Source organism: Vicia villosa, unplaced genomic scaffold, assembly GCF_029867415.1.
Source record: "Vicia villosa cultivar HV-30 ecotype Madison, WI unplaced genomic scaffold, Vvil1.0 ctg.000587F_1_1, whole genome shotgun sequence".
Classification (NCBI taxonomy): domain Eukaryota; kingdom Viridiplantae; phylum Streptophyta; class Magnoliopsida; order Fabales; family Fabaceae; genus Vicia; species Vicia villosa.
In genome coordinates, this window is record NW_026705268.1 from 404,227 (window position 1) to 428,295 (window position 24,069).

At 32.9% G+C, this 24,069-nt stretch overlaps 2 protein-coding genes across 2 annotated transcripts; both read left to right on the plus strand.

Moving 5' to 3' along the window:
• Positions 1-12,743: 12,743 nt before the first annotated feature.
• LOC131629646 (uncharacterized) lies at positions 12,744-13,232 on the plus strand. Its single transcript, XM_058900430.1, has one exon. It carries the CDS (start codon positions 12,744-12,746, stop codon positions 13,230-13,232), a length of 489 nt encoding a protein of 162 aa, XP_058756413.1.
• Positions 13,233-17,837: 4,605 nt separating this feature from the next.
• On the plus strand, positions 17,838-19,466 carry LOC131629656 (3-ketoacyl-CoA synthase 19-like). Its single transcript, XM_058900441.1, has one exon. It carries the CDS (start codon positions 17,869-17,871, stop codon positions 19,237-19,239), a length of 1,371 nt encoding a protein of 456 aa, XP_058756424.1. The 5' UTR covers positions 17,838-17,868; the 3' UTR covers positions 19,240-19,466.
• Positions 19,467-24,069: the final 4,603 nt, after the last annotated feature.

Genomic DNA, 24,069 nt, shown 5'->3' on the forward strand with positions numbered 1-24,069 from the left:
TCTCTGTTTCTTTAGTGTATAGCAATATTTTCATATAACCTATTGTTTTAATTTATAGAGCACACTGGTTGCTGCTTGCTATCAACCCGATAAGGGAAGTCGTGTATTATCTGAATTCGGTAAAGGGTGAATGGACCAATTATCCGGCCATGAAGGAAATCGTTGATTTGTAAGTAGGATCGTTCTAAATATATATTCGTGTATATTTATATATTTACTTATTTGTGGGATTGATCTAAACATATGCTTTTATATATTTGTTAATTAGATCAATACAAGTATTCCGTAGTCAACGGGACGCACAGGTATCCCGGACTAAATCAAACAACATCACCTGGATCGAAGTGCAGGTACATTACTTTTCACAAATTTGCTTATAATATTTATGCTACTTGGTAAAACAAGACAACTTATATAGAATCTTATTTGTTTTTCTATGTAGTGTCCGCTACAGCGTAACAGTTCAGACTGCGGATACTTTGTATTGAGGTTTATGAAAGAAATCATTCAGGCGAATCAATTAGAGATTCCTCCCACGGTATAAAGTTATAACTTAAGATAATTTCATATAATTTATTACATTTACCTAAATATATTATTCATATTATGTTTTTGTTTTATAGTACCTTGACGAATTCCGTGCTGCTGGGTACTCGAAGCTAAAGTTAGAAGAAATCAAAGAGGAATTGTGTCAATTTTATATTAAGCTATTTTTCATGCAGATTTGAACTATAATATTGTTGATTTTGTAATGATGTATATATATAATTTTGTAATGATGTATATATATAATTTTGTAATGATGTATATATATAATTTTGGATATTATAATGGTATATATTAGTATATATATTGTCTTACTGATGGCTGAAATAATATAGTCGAAAATATATTACAGGTCGAAAATATATTACAGGTCGAAAATATTACAGGTCGAAAACATTACAGGTCGACTGGGAGGATTAAATTATAGGCTGCACATAAAAATACCTCATTTAGCAACTACAGCGCTTCTAAAAAGCGCTCTTAAAGGTCCACATACTAGAGCGCTTCTTAGTAAAAGCGCTGGCAAAGACCAGTAAAAAAGCAAAAAAAATTAAAAAATTACGCAGCATACAAAAGCGCTTTTGGAAAGCGCTCTGGTAGGCCCCCCTATGAGAGCGCTTTTTCTGGAAAAAGCGCTCTCATAGGGGGGCCTACCAGAGCGCTTTCCAAAAGCGCTTTTGTATGCTGCGTAATTTTTTAATTTTTTTTGCTTTTTTACTGGTCTTTGCCAGCGCTTTTACTAAGAAGCGCTCTTAAAGGGGGGTCTACCAGAGCGCTTTTTCCAGGAAAGCGCTCTAATAGGGGGTCCTACCAGAGCGCTTTTTCCAGGAAAGCGCTCTTAAAGGGGGGGTCTACCAGAGCGCTTTTAAAAGCGCTTTCGTAGCCTACGCCAGCGCTGGCTATGGCAGCGCTTTAAAGCGCTGTTAAAGGCCAAAAAAAGCGCTGTGAAAGCTGTTCCGTGTTGTAGTGAGTGTCCGTTGTAGTAAACTAGATATCGCACTACATACAACAGCGGTTGTATTAAATAACCGCTGTTGTATGTCTTTTAGTAAAATAAAAAATACAGTAGTAGAACAACAAGAACAACAACAAGGACAAAAATAAGAACAACATGAACAACAACAAGAACAACAACAAGAACGACAACAAGAACAACAACAATGAGAACAACAAGAACAACAACAATAACAATAACAACAATAACAACAAAAAATAAATACTATAAAATCATCAAACATTAAATCTCAACAACAACATTAAAAATTTTACCTGACACAACAATAACTTATACATTGCTAACTTGAATCTATGTTTTCCTTGTCTCATTCATGTTGGAGAAAAATAACGAAGTTTTGAAATTTGTTAATGAAAGAAATGATATTTTCGAGTTATATTTATGTAAGAAATGATGCTTTCGAGCTTGGATTAATGGAGAATTAAAGTCTCGTAAATGAAAGATGAAAGATGAAATTCGTCTAAGTTCGTCTAAATTTGTCTAGGGAAAATAATGAACATAGAGTGTTATATATTGGAAAAGTGGATAGCACACTCCTGTTGTTGTATGTCTTTTAATAAAATAAAAACAACAATAAAACAACAACAGTAAGATTCGAACGCATGACCATGCGTCATTTTTCACCGCGGTTGAAAGTTCTAACCATGGTGAAAAGTGGTTTAAAAATAAATAATAAAACAAAATTGTAGATGCTAAGATTCGAACTCATGACCGGGCGAAAATTTTCAACTGTGGTGAAACATAGCTTAAAAGAAGTACAAAAAAGTACTCAATCTATGCAAAGACACCTACAGGAGTTTGGACATACTCCACCAGTTACAAACATCCTAATTACAAAAGTCTAATGGTGAATGAGACCATTCATACTAATTACACATTGGTTTTGTTTTTAATGGTCTAATTACAAGTCTAATGGTATATGATCTAATTAATTAGACTAATTAAAAAATATTTTCCTAATTAAACAGAAATTTCCTTAATGAACTTACTAGGCTCCAAAAATATTTATGGGAATTTTGATTAAAAAGCGAAATGATTCTAAATCCAACATGTTCCTCTATTTATATCTGTACATAGTAGGTGTACCCATATAGCTAAACAAACATTTATTGGTTGACGATCCAAGCCACCTTTTTTTGACAGAGAGTTTTCATGTTAAAATCAAGTGGAGTTATATTTTTCCCAAATACAACCGCAATTGTATTGACAGTGACATTAAAGTTTTGATGTATTAAATTCTTAACTACGATAGAAGTACTTAAAAATATGATCTTGCTTTGTTTCTTAATATATAAATCTTGCTTGATATTAAAAATACTTAATTGTAATTTCGTCATAAATCTTGCCTTGATATAAATCTTGCTTGAGAGCCTTTGTTTCTTATATATATCTTACTTTCTAAAAAAGAAATTTAAAAATACTTATTGAAGAAGTCATAACTACGACAATGGAAATTGATAAGGATGTGTTAGGTTCTCAAGAGAAATGGTAAAGAGAGAAATAGATGGAATAGAATATAGAAAGAGAGGAAGAGGTGAAAAATATAATATTTTAAACAATTACTTGTTATAAGAAAAAAAGAAGGAAAAATAAAAAAAAAAGAAAGAAAGAAAGTGAATAATTTTTTGAATTTATAGTGAGTCGATCCATAACTAAAACTTTATTTATTTTTGAAGAGGTTAAAGGTAGTGCACTGACAGTGTAAAATTTTTTTACACTGTCATCCAATAGAAACAAATCGTTTTGCTATGTCATATAAGTTTTTTTAAAATTACAGTCTGACTTGTTCTGATTCATGGTCGTGATTGGTTGACAGTGTAAAACTTTTTTACACTGTCAGTGCATCATCCATTTTCTCATTTTTGAATATATTTTTCAATTAAAAAAATATTTTTCTCAAATCAGTTTATGTAAAAACTATAAAACAACTATAATTTTTCTCTAAAAAATAAAAATTAAAGCAACTATAAAATATATTAAATTTTAAAATAAAAAATGAAAAAATAATTAAATGTGCGAGTTGCTGGTAACTGTGGACAAATATTTATGATAAGAAACACTACAAGAAATGTGGTCCCCAACTGTGAAAAATAATTATATGAAAGTTGTTAAAATCATATTTTAAAATTTAAATTCATTAAATTTCATGTGTCTTAAGTTATAATTTTTTTGTTAAATCACATATACAAATGTTGTTATTATGTAAAATCATATTATATTTTGGGACGATCTTAAACGATTTAAATATATATATATATATATATATATATATATATATATATATATATATATATATATATATATATATATTGTCCCATAAAAATTTCTCCCATTATTTTTTTATTCACCTTCAAATAATTTTGTCTTTAGTTGTAACTAGTAACAAACCCATGCATACGCGGGTTCTATTCGGTTACGCGAATTTGGATATATCATTTATTTTAAATAAAATCGTTAAAAAAGAACAAAAAAAATAAATAATTGATTATTTCGTATCTAAAAATATTTAGATCAATGATAGATTTTTTCCCGCATATCATTTTTGGATTAAAAATATTTAATCACAAATACCATTTCTCGTATATAAAAATATTTAGATCAATAATAAATTTTTTTCCATATATAGACTTCATTTCTGTTTAGGTATCATTTACAAAAATATTTGGATCAATAGTAAATTTCGTATATAAAATTATTTAGATCAATAATAATTTTTTTCGCGTATACCATTTTTGTATGAAAAATATTTGGTTCATAAATATCATTTTTCGTAAATAATAGATTTTTTTCGTATAGGAATATTATTTTAGTTTAGGTATCATTTATAAAAATACTTGGATCTATATTAAATTTTCGTATATTAAAATATTTAGATCAATAATATATTTTTTTCCGTATACCATTTTTTGATCAAAAATATTTGATCATAAATAACATTTTTATAAATAATAATATAAATATTATTTTTATTTAGGTATCATTTACGAATATTTACGAATATTATTGATGTAAGTATTCACCTTCAAATAATTTTGTCTTTAGTTGTAATATTGAATCATCTAGAGATATTGAATAAGATCAAATTGAAGGTGAAGACATTGATGAAGATGATTTTGTAAAAAATTGAATTTTGCATTAAGTTGAAAATGAACATGAAAATATATATTTTTTAATTTAAGAAATTTATAAAACTCTTGTTTTTTTTTTAATATTTTTTTGGATTTTATTTTTATAATTTAGTGGTAATTTATATAGTTTAATACAAATGTATAAATGTTACAATTTAATATATTTTTGTTTTATAATTTTAATTTTTTTATCTAGAACCTTACATATATTTATCCACTTAACTCAATCAACCTTAAATCCTTATTCATTCTAATATTGTTAGAATTAAAAAACTTGATTATTTAATGACAATCAATATTCAAAAATAAATGTAGAAAAATTATTTCAAATTTAAATTTTTCAATTAATTATCACATATAAAAATATTACTTTGAAACATAAATTGGCATGCATATTTGAAAGAAATGTCTTCTACAACAAGTTTTTTTAGAAATAATAGATGCAAAATTTATTGATTAAAAAAGAAATTTTATTAGTGTCAATAATTCAAATTTTTTGTTCTTTAGAAAAACACAAATTGTTTTGTATTTGTTACCATAATAAAAATCAATTACAGATTTACAAAAATTACCAAAAATTCATAACATTAATATTTAAAAATATCTGTAACAAAGAAGTAAGAGCTCCAAAATAATTATTTTAGTTATAAATGATTCTTTAAATATGACGTTTAACGGGTCCATATGAACATGACATACGTTGAAAAATTGATTTTTTGTTTGTGAAGCCATTAATAATTGCAGACACTTCATTAAAATTGAATAGAGACGTATAGAAGTAGAAGCATCAAGTAGATGAACATTCAAAATCAAATTTAAGTAAAAGCATTAGATATGTTTAAAGCTGTTCTAGATGCGTCTGAACTCTGAACATGATACATGCATTCTCTATGCAATCTGAAAACTAATATAGCAAAATTTATTTCGCAATCAATGAAGATGGTATGGGAAACATCAATCTTCTGCATGAAAAAAAATGTTTCTTATTACTGCTTTTAAATACCACTACAAAGAGCATTAACAACACCGTTTGAAACATTAAGTTTTTGGTTTGGAAATGGTTTTTTTGTGGGAAGATTACTCATCTCAATTATACTTTTTACGAATTTAGCAAGAATCCGCTTTTCTTCCTTTCGTAAGGATAATTGGTGTGTAATTTTTTTTTGTCGGACTTTTCCGCACTCCTTTGTAATCGGGTTGGAGAATCCTTAGTTCTCCGTTTTATATTATTTCTTGATTAAAAAAAAAACAAGATTTAATGGTATAGATTGTTTCATTGTGACCATTTGAACTACTTGTTTGTCTTGAGTCAAGTTGCATCTTTATTAGTTGTCTTCAAAGATGAGTTGTTATAATCAAAACGTCAATATGCATGACCTTTTTTTTTTTTTTTTATCACTTCTTAATTAAACTTGTAAGCACATAATTTTACAATTTATACGATGTTATTTTGATAATACCAATACTAAATTATGATGTTTTAAAACAATGCAAGTATTAGAAAATTACGACAATTTTTAGCAATTTATAATCTGTATTTGTTTTTATGTAAAATATATGGTGTTGAAACAAGTACTATTTTCAATCAAAAACCGTCACTTTAAACTATGTTTAAGATGACGGATACCGCGATCAGTAATTTCGAATCTCTATTATTTTTCTTGTGACAGCCAAATTTAAGACATTTCTAAAAACATTGTTTTTTTTAATAAGTAATGGAGTATTATAACGAAAGTGAGTAAAAGGGTACTCACTCATGGGTAATACAAAAGGAGGAATTCAAAGATTCTAAAGGACATTGAGCCCAAAAATAAAAATTACAATTAACGCTGAATTTGGAACCAATAACATTCCAATGCCAAGAAAGTAACTTGATCTTATGCACGATTTCGCCCTCGTTGAAAATTCCGGAGTTGAATAGAATATCATTACGCATACACCAAAGAGCCCAACATGTGGCCAACCAGAAAATCAGATTCTTTCTAGGAGGAATTTTACCGTTAAGCAAGCGACAAAAGGCCAACATATGGTCCACAACACCAACAGCCACCACCGGAACAATCCCAAGCCAAGAAGAAATTTTACTCCAAACAATTCTTAAGAAAGGACATGAAAGAAATAGATGGTTCAAAGATTCGATTTCTAAGAAGCAGAAAACACAAATCGTGTCTCTGTTATCAGTCGAAATCCCTTGCTTGGCCAATTGCTCCCTCGTGGCCAATCTATCTCTAACACATCTCCAGCCAAAGACTTGAATTTTTGAGGGACAAAAGATTTCCATATTATTTTAAAGGCTGCGAGTGAATCAACCCCAAAAGAAATGTTAGAAGAAGAGGCGGATAAAATTTCGTAGCCGGAACTTACCGAATACGACCCGCTGGTGTTCTTGAACCATTTGAAGGTGTCCTCTACTCCCCTCCTTGGAGCAGTGCTAGTGAGATAAAGATGGAGGGTTGCTGTCTCTGAAGAGGCTTCACCATCATCAACGCTTGTTTGCAAGAACAAGGACCATTCGCCATTAACAAAATACCCCATATCGGCGACAATCAAATTTTTATTAGGGGCGATATTATAGGCTGCAGGGAATAAAAGTCTTAGAGGTTGCGATCCCAACCACTTGGTATGCCAATAATATAAGTGAGCACCGTTTCCCAAAACACAACTAACACCATTGCGAAACCAATCTTCCTCTGGAACTTCCAACTTGTTCGTGATAATGTCCCGCCACTACAAAGAAGATTTATATATGACCGTGGATGAGACATTTCTGATCACGCAGTCGATTAGTGAGCCGTATCTAAACTCCAAGAATGGACGCGAAATTGCATCCGTATCTGTAAGAAAACGCCATTTCCATTTGCACATTAAGGCCTCATCGAACGCTTTGAGGCATTTAATTCCTAAGCCGCCAGCCTCCCTGCTTTTACACACATCGGACCAGCTTACCCAAGGAATACCACGAATATCCAAAAAGGACAAGAAATAGATGGGGATGGAATTCAGAACCGAGTTAATCAATGTAATCTTGCCGCCAATGGATAGAAAACGCCCTTTCCAAACCGAAAGCTTATTCTTCAACTTTTGCACCATTGGTCTCCAAGGTGGTTGGGTTCTTTGATTACAGCCTACAGGAATACCCAAGAAAGTAAAAGGGAGACTGATGACCTTGCAACACAGAAATATAGAAGCAGCAGATAGGAATGCTTCATCCACATTGACACCAAGTAAACAACTTTTGAACAAATTGACGTTCAACCCCGACACCAATTCAAAGCCCCGGAGGATAGACTTGACACACCATAAATTGCTCCCTGAAGGCTCACAGAATATGAGCGTGTCGTTAGAAAATTGCAACAATTCGAAGCCAAGATTATCAGTCAAATTAAACCCTTTGAAAACACCATTCAAAACAACTTGTTTGACTATTATTGAAAGACCTTCAGTTACTAAGGTGAATAGAAATGGGGAAAGCGGGTCACCTTGACGTAGGCCTTTACCCATGGGAAAATTACGAGTTGGGCTACCGTTGACAAGAACTGATAAAGACGCGTGACAAACACACGAATCCATCCATTTTATCCACTTTTCACAGAAACCGAAACATCTAAGGACGTACATCAGGAAATCCCAATTAACATTGTCAAAGGCCTTCTCAAAATCAACTTTCAGCAGCAAGCAATTCTTCCTATTCCTCTTAGCAAAATCTGTTAATTCATTCAACACCATTATGCCGTCATGAATCTGCCTACCCGGGATAAAGGCTGTTTGGGATTTGGAGGACAAATTTCCTATAACTTTCTTCAAATCTATTTGCAAGAAGTTTAGCAATGATTTTGTACAAACTTCCTATAAGACTAATGGGACGATAGTCACTTAGCAATTGAGGGTTAGCAACCTTTGGGATCAAGGCAATGAAGGATGCCGAAACAACTTTAGGGAGATTTGACTTGGAATAAAATTCAGAAACAAAAGCAAAGATGTCACCTGAAAGTGTATTCCAACATTTACGAATAAAGCTAAAATTATATCCATCCGGTCTCGGGCATTTGTTACCATCGAATTCCCAAATGACATCTTGCACTTCCTCCATTGTGAATTGTTCTTCTAACTCCAAAACATCCATGTTTTCAAGCTGAGTAAAAGGTAAACCATCCAACTTTGGCCTTCTGAAAACGGACTCCGTGTATTTAGACTCGAAGAAAAGTTTGACTGCATCCTTGACACCAGCGACATTCCCCACACTACCAGAACCCGTGTCAATAAAAGCCAAGAAGTTCCTCCTATATCTTGCCTTGATAGAATTGTGAAAAAAGCGTGTGTTTAGGTCACCTTCCCTGCACCAAGAGACCCTGGATTTCTACTTCAAAAGACATTCACGCCTCTGAAGATTGTTCCCAAAAGATCAAGTTGCATCACTGTGTTTTCTTGCCAACACCTCCACCTCCGCTGAGATACTGGAGGCTCCTTGAGCACCATTACACTCCATCAAGGTTACAAAATTATGTCGCAAACATTTAAAGCTATCGCCGCATCCTCAACACGAATTAATTTGAACGAATTAATCGTCACAGCTAATGCGATTAAGTAAAAGAAATTTATTTTTGTCAATAATTTAGATTATAGCTCTTTAAAAAAAAAACACGAGTTTTTTAAATTTATCTGTAACAAAATTTTAAAAACTTAAAAAAAAAACATGAATTTTTTAAATTTTTAACATTGATATTAAACATTTTGGATCCTCTCCTCTCCTTTTTCTCTCCATTTCTCTCCTTCCTCTCTATCTCTCTCTTAATTTTATTCTCTCTCGAAAACAAAAATAATTTTATAATGAAGAGAGAGTGAGATTAAGAGAGATATGAAGGATGGAGAGGAATGAAGAGAAAAAGGAGAGGCGAAGATCCAAGTTCGATATTAAAATATTGGTAACAAACAAGTTAAAACTCGAATAATTATTTCTATAAAAAAAACATATCTTTTTAAGTATGACATGTTACGGGTGTCAATATAGAAGACAGTCACATTAAAATTGAATAGACACGTAGAAGTAGAAGCATCAAGTTGATAATCATTCAAAAACAAATTTAAGTAAAAGCATTAAATTCTTAGATATATTTAAAGCTGTCATAAATACGTCTCAACATGACATATGCCATGTCTATCCAAGTTGGAATTGTATGAAAATATTTGCAAGCTTATTGTTTATACCCCTTCAAGACCGTACACAACAATGGTGAGGTTGCCGGAGGGTGGGTTGTGTATGCAATCTTAAAATTAGTTTAGCAAACTTTTATTTCGCAATCAATGAATATGGTTATGGGAAACATCAACAAGGTCTGACTTTTGAAACCTTCTTTAAAAATTTCAAAAATAAAGTTACTGCAAATGCAATTTTTTTTTTTTAAGCAAGGGATATATTGAAGGGAGAACTAGGGGTTCCCCAACCCGAATACAAACAAAACGACCCAAAGCTGACAAAAACCAATATTACAACCAATTACAATTACGATAAAAAAGACCAAGGGTCTTTGTAAAAATCGTAAAAACTACAATTGGAATACGTAATATTGCCGTAAGAGGACCACCTCCAAACCAAAAACTTGATACTCCAAACCATATTGTTAATGTTCCACACATCATTCCTAAAACAAAAACCATTTCTTGTCATCCATATGATCCAAGTTGTAGCTAACCAAAACACCCTCAATTTGCCGCTATTAATCTTTTTACAACGGCCCAAAGAATGTCATTCCACAAAAAAAGGGATACAATCTTCCTCCGACCAACCCGAAAAACCCACCCACGAAGCAATTTCTTCCCAAACCAATTTAATCACATAACATTTAGAAAAAAGATGGTCCGCCTCTTCAACATGAGAATCACAAAAAACACACATTAAATTATATCATGATTTAAATTAATGCCTCTAACCACCAGTAAATCTTTTGTTGGTAACCTATTCAAAAAAAGCCTCCACCCAAACGCCTTTATCTTGAAGGGAACATCCGCTTTCCATAACAAATGCAAATAAACGCTAATGTATCCAATGATTCTATGCAATTTATTTCTAATTAATTGTGATTGTGTTATTTTTCTTTTTAAAGGTGTAAAATGCAAGTAATAAATTTCGAAAACAAAATTATGTTTGTGATGTGATGTTGAAGAAATGGTTTGGAGATCTTATTTATAGAAAATTTGGAATAATTTAGACTAAAGAATTCTTATCCTATCATCGAGACATATTTCGGATATTAACCACTTTGATATCTGTGCAGCACTATAACAAGTGTATGTGTATATGATGTAGAGAGCAATGGTGTATACATAACATAGCTCTAAAAAAATTTCAATAGATTTTGAATACCGATGTTAGAGATGTGGTTGACAGGGTCATGACTAAAAAATACATTCGTAACGTGTAAGGGATCCATGTGCACGTGATATGCGTTGAAAATTTGACTTTCTTTGTAAGAAGACATTTCATTAAAATTGTATTGACATGTATAAGTAGAAGCTTCAAGCACGTGAACATTAATATATATATATATATATATATATGTATATATATATATATATATATGTATATATATATATATATATGTATATATATATATATATATGTATATATATATATATATATATGTATATATATATATATGTATACTTTCCGTTCAACCATCTCACATTCTAAGTTTCATGATTGGGTTACGGAAAGTAAATGCAGGAAAAGCAAATAAACAATCTATTGTAGCTTAAGAGAATTCATTTTGGAATCGTATTTCTATTCAACCCGTCGAATACTTAAATCTGAATATCTATCACACACCACTCATAATACGCATCAAAATTATCGGGCATCATTCGAGACGCCACATCAGTGTCCATGTCTGAATCACCGACGAAAGCTCAACCGTACTATTCAATCAGCGATTTCCCAACCTACGCAAACAACACGGAGGCATTAAACTCGATACCCATTACGATTATTAGCCCTAAATCCATGTCTGAAATCTAGAAACTAACAGATATCATTCCTAATCAAGATCTATGATGTCCATTTCTGAAACAACACAAACTCGGAGCATTTAAGCAAAAAGATCAAGAAAAACAACAATGATGATTTGTAAAGTGAATATATAAACGATCCCAAGATTAATAAATGCACACACAAGAGAGGAAAAATATACATCCAAACCCCAAGAAGAAGAATAAATGGAAACTTCTCGTGTTGTCAGTACAATCAGAGACCACTCGTGCTTAATCGACATGATGAGACACCCAATAGTGTTGCTTGAACCTCTAAACTATAAAGAATGAATCAGAGCCCAACTTTGTCAAAGAAGAGATGATAAAACTCTAAAATAACTAAGCTTTCCTATTTATACAAACACAGAATTTCGCAGAGCGCACTAAGCGCCCTACAGCGCGCAACGCGCCCTCTCACTTAATGTACCAAACTGCCCTAGAGCGCGCAATGCGCCCCAAGTCCGCGCGACGCGCCCAACCTTCTTCCAGAATATATTCTTTTGCTCCCATGCTGCGCGACGCGCCCACTAGCGCGCTACACCATAACTTTATTCTTTTAGTTCAGAACTTGCGTTCGCAGCCGTGTCTTCGACACTTTATTCCTCAAGACTCAGAATATGCAAAAAAAACCTACAAAAAGATACAAAAACTATCAAACGGTACATTTTTACATGTAAAGGTACAAAACACAATGTATACAAAATTACACAAAACGGGGAATTATTCAAACGGTATTAACAAAAAGTATCAATAAGTGCCACTATTTACAAACACAAAATAACTACATTTTGGCACTTATCAGCTGTACTGGAGTATAGTTACCACAAACTTGGAGAGGGATGTCTGTGGAAGGCAATGACAGTTGCAGGCAGCTGTACTCTATTGGTGGTAACAATCTTATACTCGTCTACTTTTTTTTATATATTTTTTTGATAGTACTATAGAATAACCGTGTTTTTTTTCAGGGTTGGATACTACAACACTTCCCAAAAATTATTGGCTGGCGAGAGGTAGAGGAGTACACAAAGGTCATGCCATGTGCCAGTGCTTTCACCCCCCTTAGAGGGAACCAGGCGTCGGATCACTACAGGCGCGGTCTTGACCGCACGGCCGCCGAGGACATCAAGTACTACTGCTATGCTGAGCACCGGGAGACAGTTCCGTTCGACGAGTTATCTCTATATTCTGGATGGTTGGCCTCCAGCTCGACCATTGTTGTACGATATCTTTCGGAGCACGTCATGCGTCAGTTTAGATATGCGCAGACGATACCTCGCAATCCTATTGTCTCAAATCCTATCGCCATGACCCGCAAGCTGTTAGATGAGATATTTACAGACTGGGAGCATCACATGGTCCCTGAGGAGGCACGGGCGATGCTAGAAGAGCACGACTGGAGTTGTGCCGAGGGGTACATAACCTGGTACTACAAAGTCTCACACCCATACATGCATCCAGCTGCAGAGGGAGATCCGCCCAGACCCGCCCACGAGGATATTCTCCGTGCGCATCAGGCTTAGTTGGACCACACTCAGGTTCTTCTTCCTCTGTGTCGTCAGATAGTTGACAGGGGCCTCAGAGCCATTGCAGAGGGTTTATTCCCTAAGGGGACTGCTTCTAGGCGTGTGCTGGATGATATGATCAGGCTGGCATATAGTGCATTTATGTACCGTCGACATCGTGCCAGGATCTGTGGGACACTTGACGCTAGGGGTGGAGCCAACAGAGTCCTTGGTGGACTCAGATGCGGAGGTAGTGGAGATGCGCAGGATGGTACGCAAGATGACACCCGACATACTCAGTAGTTATATTAGATGATGTATTTATATTTCATTTTTGTATGTATTTGATGATGTACTCGACACTTTGACCAATATTATTTATATATTATATTTTTATTAGTCTAACTACTATTGTCTTTTAAATGCAATTACTTATCGAACCAAGAGAAATAAAAGCATACTATTAGCACACAACAATTGAATGAAAATTGGCTAATTCTTGCATATAATTTCATTGTGCTTAAATAACTCTCAACTGGCGAGATTAAGATATGGCAGAAGTAACTTTTGGACCACTACCAAAGTAACTTTAGGTTGATATCCTTCCTCTATTGAGTTACAAGCCTGATAAACATATATAGAATTTAATGGTGTATATTTATGAATAATAAAGCAACAAGAAAACACCTTTGAAAAGTCCTTAATTCCATCTACAATACATTCAAAAAATAGCAGACTGTTCCATAGATGCACCTATAGAACACGCTTCCGTAGATGCATCTACGGAAGGAATCAAATTTTTTTCAAAATATGAGGTGCTTCCGGATGTGCATCTACAGAAGCATGGGAAAATTAGAATTTTGCATGGTGTATAAGATATCCATGGGGTTGGTTGAGAAATGGTCATGTTTGAAATCAAAATCTAAAAAATATATATAACACTCATCTTTTTTTCATTTAAGTATGGAAAAAGTATAGTTATGTAGAAATTCATAGTCGGTAAGGATTGCCAAAAACTTTGTTTTGTTCGTGAGTTTAGAGCAAACTTACAAAGGTGAAAAATTCTATTTTAAAGATGTTTTTTTTGTGAACATGAGATTGTCCTCCTTAACCCTAAGGTTAAAATAATAATTATAAAGGCTTGTGGATCTAGATTTAGGATCCTTCAAATGTAGCAATCGCTAGTATAAGGGGTCAATTGTTGAATCTCAATTTTATAGGGAGACGTGGGCTATTCTCCATACTTTTTCTCTGCACCACTTATAAACAAGACATGTGACCTCCCACGTTCTCCCACTTTGGGCAAGTAACACAGGTCGTGGGCGATTTCTCTAGGACGCACACGTTATCATCATGTCTCCCCTTAAGGGTATATATAAATACATCATTACACAGTCACTCAAGCACAACAGATTTGTAAATGCCAAAGTGTTTAATTGAATTTGTGTTGGGGGAGCTTAGGCCTGTTGATGATGCACTCATATGAGCTTGTCTGTTGAGACTCTTAGTCAAGTTCTTCAAGCGAGACGTTTAGATGAGTCTGTCTAATGAGATTTTTAGTCTACTCCCTCAAGCGACGTGCTTACTTGAGTATATATGATGAGACGCTTAGTCAAATCCTTTAAGTGATGCGCTCAGATAAACTTGTCTGATGAGACTTTTAATGAAATCTTTTAGACGAGACATTTAGATGAGCCTGTCTGATGAAACTCTTAGTCAAATTCCTTAGGTGAGACGTTTAGATGATCATGTACGATAAAACTTTCAGAATCTTTCGTAGATGTAGATACATAAGATTTCATGAACTTAATTAATTTGAGATTTTCCCAATTAATTTAGGATTTTCCCAAGTTTTAGTATGTTTTAACGCTTCCGTAGATGCACCTACGAAAAAAACTAATTTTTTTATTAAAAAAAGGTACTTTTAGAGGTACATCTACGGAAGCAGAGGACAATTTTGACAACTCACATAGTGGATGAGAGATCCGAGGGGTGGGGTAAGACATTGCAAAATTGATAATTTCATAATTAAATATTGCAAAATGATCGATTCAAATTATTTTAAATCATGTGAATGGTAAAATTATTTTAAAACAAATTGAATAATTTAAATTAATATTTTTTCAAAAGAGTAGAAAGGAAGAAAAGAATTTTTTTTCAAAAGTCTAGAAAGGAAGAAACGAAAATCTAACATATTTTATCAGATGATGACCCCTTAAGTCGATTTGTTAATGGTATCTTAAATGAAGTGGGAATGTGCATCCCAACTTTCTTTTAGACCTTTGTTAATGGTCTCTTATAGAATAAGTTTTCTATTCAATCTAATGGGTTGGTAGGAAGGATTTACCTGGTGGAAAATAGAGACTTAATTTTGGACTTCAAGTGGAGGATATTCTTCTTTCTCCGTAAGTTATTAGTGATTGACAACCTTTTCTCCCAGCACCAAGGTCGTAGTCTCTTAGAACAAAAATAAATGGAATTGGAATCATACAAGAGTGATTATTTCTCTCTATTGCTCATGCTTACCATGTTCATTTGGATAATGATATATATATTCTTTGTCCTCTCATATAGCTGAGAAATTGTCTCTTCCTCCCATTCTTCCCAGTCTGATAAGTGGTGGTGGAGCCACTATAAAAACGGTTTTTACTTGGTGACCACATCGTATTCTTTTCTTTGCACCCGCAATTTTCCTAGTGATCGTCAGGTCTCGTTAGTGGACTGGGTCCTTCCTAATATTTGGTAACCGACCCCATCTAAAGTTATGATTTTCTCTTGGCAACTCCTACATGATAGGATTCCTATTAGAGATAATTTATTTAAAAGGGGGAATCTTTCTTGGTTAGGAGGGTGTCTCATGTCCTTTTTTCTCTAGAATCATAAAGTCGTTTGACCATCTTTTGTGACGTAGTGGTGTATGTTTGGTATATGATTTTTAGTTGGTTGGATTGATCTGTAGCTTTTTCCCTCTTGGTGCTCCTTCTAGACTAATGAGAGGGTGGTTTATGATTTGAAATGCTGTGATTTGGTAGATATGAAAATTTTAGAATGATATTGCGTTCTTAGGCAAATCAGTGACTACGAAGAATGTGAAAGACATGAGTATCTTTTTGGTTTGGACATGGTATGTTTGAATTCTATGAGGTTGAGATTTTAGTTTCTATGTAGGATTTTCAAACCAACTTTATTGTTTTGTTATTATGTTGGTTACTGGATTAGTTTAGTTTATTTATTTATTTTTTGGTTAATCACCACCGGTTTAGTCCGATTCGGGGTCAATTCTGGCATCAAGTGGTTACAGCCCCCTCCCGAACGCAGTTGCGGAAGATCGAACCGTGGTTCTCCCTACCAAGTCTAGCGCCAATCACCACTAGACCAACTAATAATTGATAGTTTATTTATTTTTATTTGATCTTAGGTACTCCATTTGACACTTCTTGTATTAAATGACACCTATTTTGCTCCATTTGACACTTCTTGTATTAAATGACACCTATTTTGGTGCTTTGGTGATTTTCATATCCTTACTCATTAATAATGTATTATTTTTTCATTAAAAAAGAAACATTAAAGATCATACCTATTTAACTTCAAAGAAGTTTTTTTATTTTATAAATCGAGTATTCTCTAGCGCAAATGTAGAGATTGATTGTTCCAGCTGTGGGGATTATTATAATAGACTGTGAATTTTATTAAGAGATGAGTTAGAACTCAAAATCTATTCTGAAAGAGATTTCATATCATCTCATCAAAGTGCTTTTAGAGCTATCTTAAAAAATAATTGTCTACTAACATTTTTTTGAAAAAAAAATTGATTAATATTTATTTTATACAATATAATTCAGTACCATTTGTTTTACTTTTAATGCTTTTCATTTATTTTTTTCCTTATAATAAAAGAAAATAATAACATTTTTTTGAATAAAAAATTGATTAATATTTATTTTATACAATATAATTCAGTACCATTTGTTTTACTTTTAATGCTTTTCATTTATTTTTTGCTTATAATAAAAGAAAATATATCAATATAGAATACAAATATTTTAATAAAATACACTTCTATTTTTTATTTATGCATTCTTTAATTTATATAAATAATCTATTGAATGAGATCAGTTATTTTTTAAAGAAAAATATGGTTTTAAAATAGAAGAAAATGAGATGATAGGTAGGTATCACTAGTTACATGATTTTTAATTTCTTTTAATTGTATCCAACATAAGTTAATTATTTTTTGTGTAAAAAAATTAATTTCATCTCTAAACTATTATTTTTTAAATTAATTTAAGTAATAAATTATTAAAATTAATAAAAAGATATTTAAATAGTCTAGTTTATTCATTTCCAAGGTATGAAATTCTAGTCATTAGTATACTAGAAAAAAAATACCAACTGTTGCATTCTAGAATCGAGGCTAAATAGTTAAAATATATATATCTTTTAATAAACAATTTTAAACCTGAGATCTTGAGAGGAGCATACTCTTAAAACCCAAACGTTTCACCGCTAGATCACACACATACTAAATATAATACTGTAGATTACTCAAGTCATGGAATGTCTAAATAAGATATGAGTGTGTGTCTATATATAGAGAAACACTTGCACTTGAAAAATCACAAATTTTTTCCCCCTAGAAAAATTCCAAGTCATGGAATATCTCTTAAAGATTTTATGTCTTTTTTGTTTATTCTATTCCACTTTAAAACTCTTCAAGTTGATTCTTAAACGTAGAAACCAATCATGTTACATATTAGCCTATGAGTGTTTCAAACCAAAAGAAGAAACAAAACTCAACACAAATATATGTGCAAGAATAGTGTTCACAAAGAAAAACCTTGGTCTAGAGGAACTCAGGTTTCTCATAAAAAGCACAGTTAGTTCAGGAATTGGTGAAAACACTTACTGTTCCAAAAACATTCTTGAAGGAAGAGAAACATGTCCAACTCTCAAAGACACATATGAAGAAATAGATGAAGTCATGTTCGATACACTCGACAACCTTTTCAAGAAAACATGTTTCTCTCCTTCGGAAATCGATATTCTTGTTGTTAATCTCTCATTGTTTTCACCAATACCTTCGATCACATCGAGAATAATAAACCGATACAAAATGAGAGAAGATGTAAAAGTGTTCAATATTTCAGGAATGGGGTGCAGTGCAAGTCTCATAGGTGTAGATCTTGTGCAGCAGCTTTTCAAAGCACATGAAAATTCCTTAGGAATTGTTGTTAGCACACAACAGATTGGTGCTCATTGGTACAATGGAAGAGACAAAAGTATGATGTTATCTAACTGTCTTTTTCGTTCAGGTGGCTGTGCAATTTTACTGACAAACAAAACGGAGCTGAGAAACAAAGCTATCTTGAAACTGAAACAGATGGAAAGAACATATTCCAGCACTGACGAAGCTTATAATTGCTGCATACGTTTGGAAGATGAAGAAGGTTTTGAAGGTGCTAGACTAACCAAAAGTCTTGTTAACTGTGCTGCACAAGCTTTGACATTAAATTTGCAGCGTATGGTTCCAAAGATTCTCCCAGTTTGGGAACTGGTGTGGTTATTTGCGGTTTCGCTACGCAACGGTGTGAAGAAGATTGAGTTGAAAAATGGGATAGAGCATTTTTGTGTTCATCCTGGTGGTAGAGCAGTTATTGATGGAGTTGGTATAGGTTTAATGTTGAATGAGTATGATCTTGAACCAACTAGAATGACACTTCATCGTTGGGGAAATACTTCATCTAGTGGAATATGGTATGTTTTAGGGTATATGGAAGCAAAAAAGAGACTCAAAAAGGGTGATAGAATTTTTATGATTAGTCTTGGAGCTGGTTTTAAGTGCAATACTTGTGTTTGGGAAGTGATGAGAGATTTATCTGATACCAATGTTTGGAAAGATTGTATTGAGAGTTATCCTCCACCATTACTGATTAATCCTTTCAAGGAAAAGTTTGATTGGATCCATGATGATTATCTTAGCTTTGTGAGGTTGGATACTAGCAGAATGAAGATTGATAATTAAGAGATGAAATCATCATCATCATCATCTTCATCTTTATTATACAGAAAAACATGATTTGGTTGGGTGGTTATAAACCAGAAAGATTATTAATTTATTTGATGAACTTCTTTACAACTTTTTAAAAAAATTTGTTGTGTTCATGTTTGAAAATATTATTATAGTATTGTATTATTTGGTTAGAACATGTGTATTGTGCTATTGATAAATGAAATAAAGTTCATGTAATTAATAAGTATGTAGATTGTAGTTTCATTTCTTAAAAATGATTTGATTTAAAAACAAAAATAAACAGCATTTGTTAGGTGTCATGATTTTTTTTACCTTTGACTTTTTGTCCATTGCAACGCCTTTTTTATTTTAAATTAAATTAAATTTAAAATTATAGGAGTTGAAATTCAAATTCTAAGCAATATTTTATGTCGGTTTTGGACAAAATTGATGTATACGATATTTTTTTAATAATGAATAATGGCGCGTTCCAGGTCATTAATCTCGTATTTTCAATTGCTGAGATAAAATATTTGTCATAAAATATATTATTTATAATAGTGTTAAACTGGTTTGAACTTGTGTAACTCAAAATTCTCCAAAGTTATTTTTTCAAGTTACTCAAACATTCTATTTGGACTTTGGAGGACTAGGAATAATTCTAGATTCAATGACTTTTTTTGGATAGATGGGAGTGTACTGCCACTAAAATTTACCTCAAGTTTGCTCTCTCTTGTAAAGACCTTAAGTAGCATAATGCGATTGATATGGAAGATTTTATCTTGCACAAACCCTTCAGACTTAATATTATTCATGCCCCACCAGGTTGGTGAAACAGGTCTTATAGTGTCCTTTTATTTATCATTGGTATAAAGGAAACTCAAACGGTTCTTCGGTGGAGAATGTGGCTATCTTGCGGAGGAATTTTTCATGACCACAATGGTCTTCATTTGGGTAGTTTTTTCTACTTTCATTTGAATATACATGTGGAAGTAGAAGCATCGAGCACATGAAGATTCAAAAACAAAACACGTTGACTAAGAGTCTGTTTGGTAAGACAAAAAAAAGAACTTTTAGCTTTTAACTTTTAGCTTTTTAGCTCGTATTAATAAAAAAGCTCTGTTGGTAACTCTATTTTAGCTTTTAGCTTGTAGCTTTTTTACTAGCTTTTAGCTTTTTTTTCAAAAGCTAATTGAAGTAGCTTTTGAGCTTGTAGCTTTTAGCTTGTGAGTTTTTCTTCCATTAATACCCTTATTATTTTAACTAAAATATATTATTACCCTCATTAATTAAAATGCCATTAATGTCATTTTGTATCTATGAGCTAATGAAACAGCTAATTTACCAAACACTCGCATTAGCTTATCAATTATCAGCTATCAGCTATCAGCTACCAGCTACCAGCTAAAAGCTACCAACTATCAGCTAAAAACTACCAGCTATCAGCTATCAGCTAGTTTTACCAAACAGAGCCTAACTATAAATAGTCTTAAACTTATATAGGTAAAGTTAAGTAAAAGCATTCAATTCTTGGATATGTTTAAAGTTGTCATAGATACGTCTCAACTTGACATGCCATCTCTATTTATTTAGTTACAAATAATAGTGTCATGATAATATCAACTGAGTTTATTATACTGTTATATTTTGTATGAAATAAATTTATTTTTTAAAAAGATATTATAAAAAAAGGGGAATGAGTTGATAGAATATCGCGTAATATGTACGGAAGCTTGAATGAATAAAACAAATAGATTTTGAATCCAATGTTAGAGATGTGGTTGATAGCTAGGGTTATTATAACTTATGAGTAAAAAATACATTCCATGGCGGTTAACGGGTCTATATGCACATGGTATAGGTTGAAAATTTGATTTTCTTTGTAAAGTAGTTAATAGAGAAGACACTACACTTAAATTGTATTGACATGTGTAAGTAGAAAATTCAAGCACATTGTATAAGTAGAAAATACAAGCACACGAACATTCAAAAACAAAATACTTTAACAAATTATATATAGTCTTTCACCTATACTAGCAAAGTTAAGTAAAAGCATTAATTGCTTGGATATGTTTGAAGTTGTTTGAAAACAAAATCTAATGTACAAATAACACACTTATTTTAATAAAAAACACTTTTATATTTTACACACGTATCAAAATAAGAACTTTGGTTATTATGAGAACGAATAACTTTTAATAATAATTATATGATTTAGAATTAATGTTTCAGATCTCACTCAAATTTTAAAAAATAATAATTAATAGATAGATTCTGGTTTAAATGCATATCACATAAATGCATATCTGAACATTAATTTTAAATCGTATGATTATTATTAAAAGTTCTCAGTTTTCATACTAAATAAAGTTCTAATACGTCCCATATATATATATATATATATATATATATATATATATATATATATATATATATATATATATATATATATATATATATGTTGTGAATTCAATGCCAAGAACAAAGTATAATACAAGGGAAGAATAAAGGACAAGGAAGAAGAGGAACACAAGATTGGTTATAACTGTTATTCTTTTACTTTCTCTTCAAACAATATTACAAGTTTACAAGAATAACAAATAACCTCTCTCACCCCAAATTAGGATTTGCAGCTTAACAAAGGATGAGAGACTAATATGCTATTTATAATAAAACCTAACATACTAACTAATGGGCTTTTTCCACAAGGCCCATTACACAAACCAACTTAATAAACAAGCTAACTTAACAAATTAGGGTTTAAACACTAAAACCTAATTTAACATGCTAACGACCCTAGCATCTTCGACACAAGCATGTGAACAAATTTCGACTTCATGCTTAATCCTGTCGAACCAAGAAGCTACCCTTCGACCATACTAGAGTTCGATCCAATATCTCACAAATCTCCACATTGGATCTAACTCTACAACATCAAGGGAACAAACTAGCTTTCTTCATGCAGCTTTATCAACTGCATACAGTGGAAAAACTTGCAACTCGGCAATGTCTTGGTGATCATATCAGCAGCATTGTCTTCAGTCGAAACCTTCATCACTTGGACTTCTCCACGCTCGATTACTCCTCTGACGAAATGCAGCCTCACATCAATGTGCTTAGTTCGCTCATGATAGGCTGAATTCTTCGACAGGTGTATTGCACTTTGACTATCACATTTAACAATGATACCTCGACCTTGAAGTTTCAGCTCCTTCGCAAAACCTTCAAGCCACAATGCTTCTTTCACAGCTTCAGTTAGGGCAATATACTCCGCTTCAGTGGTTGATAGAGCAACAACCTTCTGAAGTGTTGCTTTCCAACTAATTGTAGTGCCAAACATAGTGAAAACATATCCAGAAATAGATTTTCTAGAATCCATACAACCTGCATAATCAGAGTCGACATATCCTTCTATTATTGCTTTACTATCTTCACCCAAGGCTCCACCATAAGTTAGGACTCTATTCAGAGACCCATTTATGTACCTTAAAATCCACTTCAATGCTTGCCAGTGAGCCTTTCTAGGGTTCGCCATGTACCTGCTTACAAGACTTACTGCATATGCTATGTCGGGTCTAGTACAGACCATAACATACATCAAAGAACCAACTATATTAGCATATGGGATGCTATTCATATAGGCTCTTTCGACATCAGTACTAGGACACTGATCAATACTCAGCTTGAATTGAGGGTTTGTTGGAGTCACAACTGGCTTCGAATTCGACATACCAAACTTTTCGAGAATCTTCCGTAGATATGCCTCTTGAGATAAGCATAACTTCGACTTCTTTCTATCTCTTCGAATGTCAATTCCAAGAATCCTGGAAGCAGCTCCCAGATCCTTCATATTGAACTCCTTATTGAGTTCAGCCTTCACTCTCGTCACATCTTCAACATTGTTGCTTGCTATGAGAATATCATCCACATAAAGCAACAAAATAACAAATGAATTACCAGGTCGAAATCTGAAGTAAACGCAGTGGTCGAACTGACTTCTAATGAAACTTATGCGTGTCATGAACTTGTCAAATCTCCTATTCCACTGTCGAGGAGATTGTTTCAGCCCATACAAAGATCTCTTTAACTTGCACACATAATATTCCTTCCCCTTTTCGACATACCCTTCAGGTTGCCTCATCAGGATCGTTTCATCTAGATCACCATACAAGAACGCAGTTTTCACATCCATCTGTTCCAGTTCAAGATCGAACTGTGCCACCATGGCAAGCAACATTCGAATGGACCTATGCTTCACAACAGGAGAAAACACATCATTAAAGTCGACACCTTCTTTCTGAGTGAAACCCCCTTGCAACTAACCTTACCTTGTATCTTTTCGACGTCACTCCTTCAATTCCTTCATTAACTTTGAAAATCCATTTACAGCTGACTAACCTTGCCCCAGCAGGTTTCTTGATCAGTTCCCAAGTATGATTATCATGAAGAGATTTCATCTCATCATCCATGGCTTTCAGCCATTCAGTCTTATTTTGACTCCTCATAACTTCCTTGTAGTCTCTAGGTTCTTCGTCTAGAACCTCACTTGCAGAGATTAAGGCATAAGCTATAAGATCTGCATACCCAAGTCTCTGAGGTGCCTTGATGACTCTTCTCGACCTATCTCTCGACAATAGGTAGTTATCGTTAGTTTCCTCAACTTCCTCAGCATCTTCTGCTTCTTCTTTGACTTCATCAGGGATATGCAATTCAGCGTCAACATGCTCCACCTCAACAGGAATCTCTACCTGTTCCAACTCTTCGTCAGGTGTTTCTGTACTTCGACCAACATCATCAATTTTCTTAAAAGCCATTTCAGCTTCATTGAAAACTACATCTCGA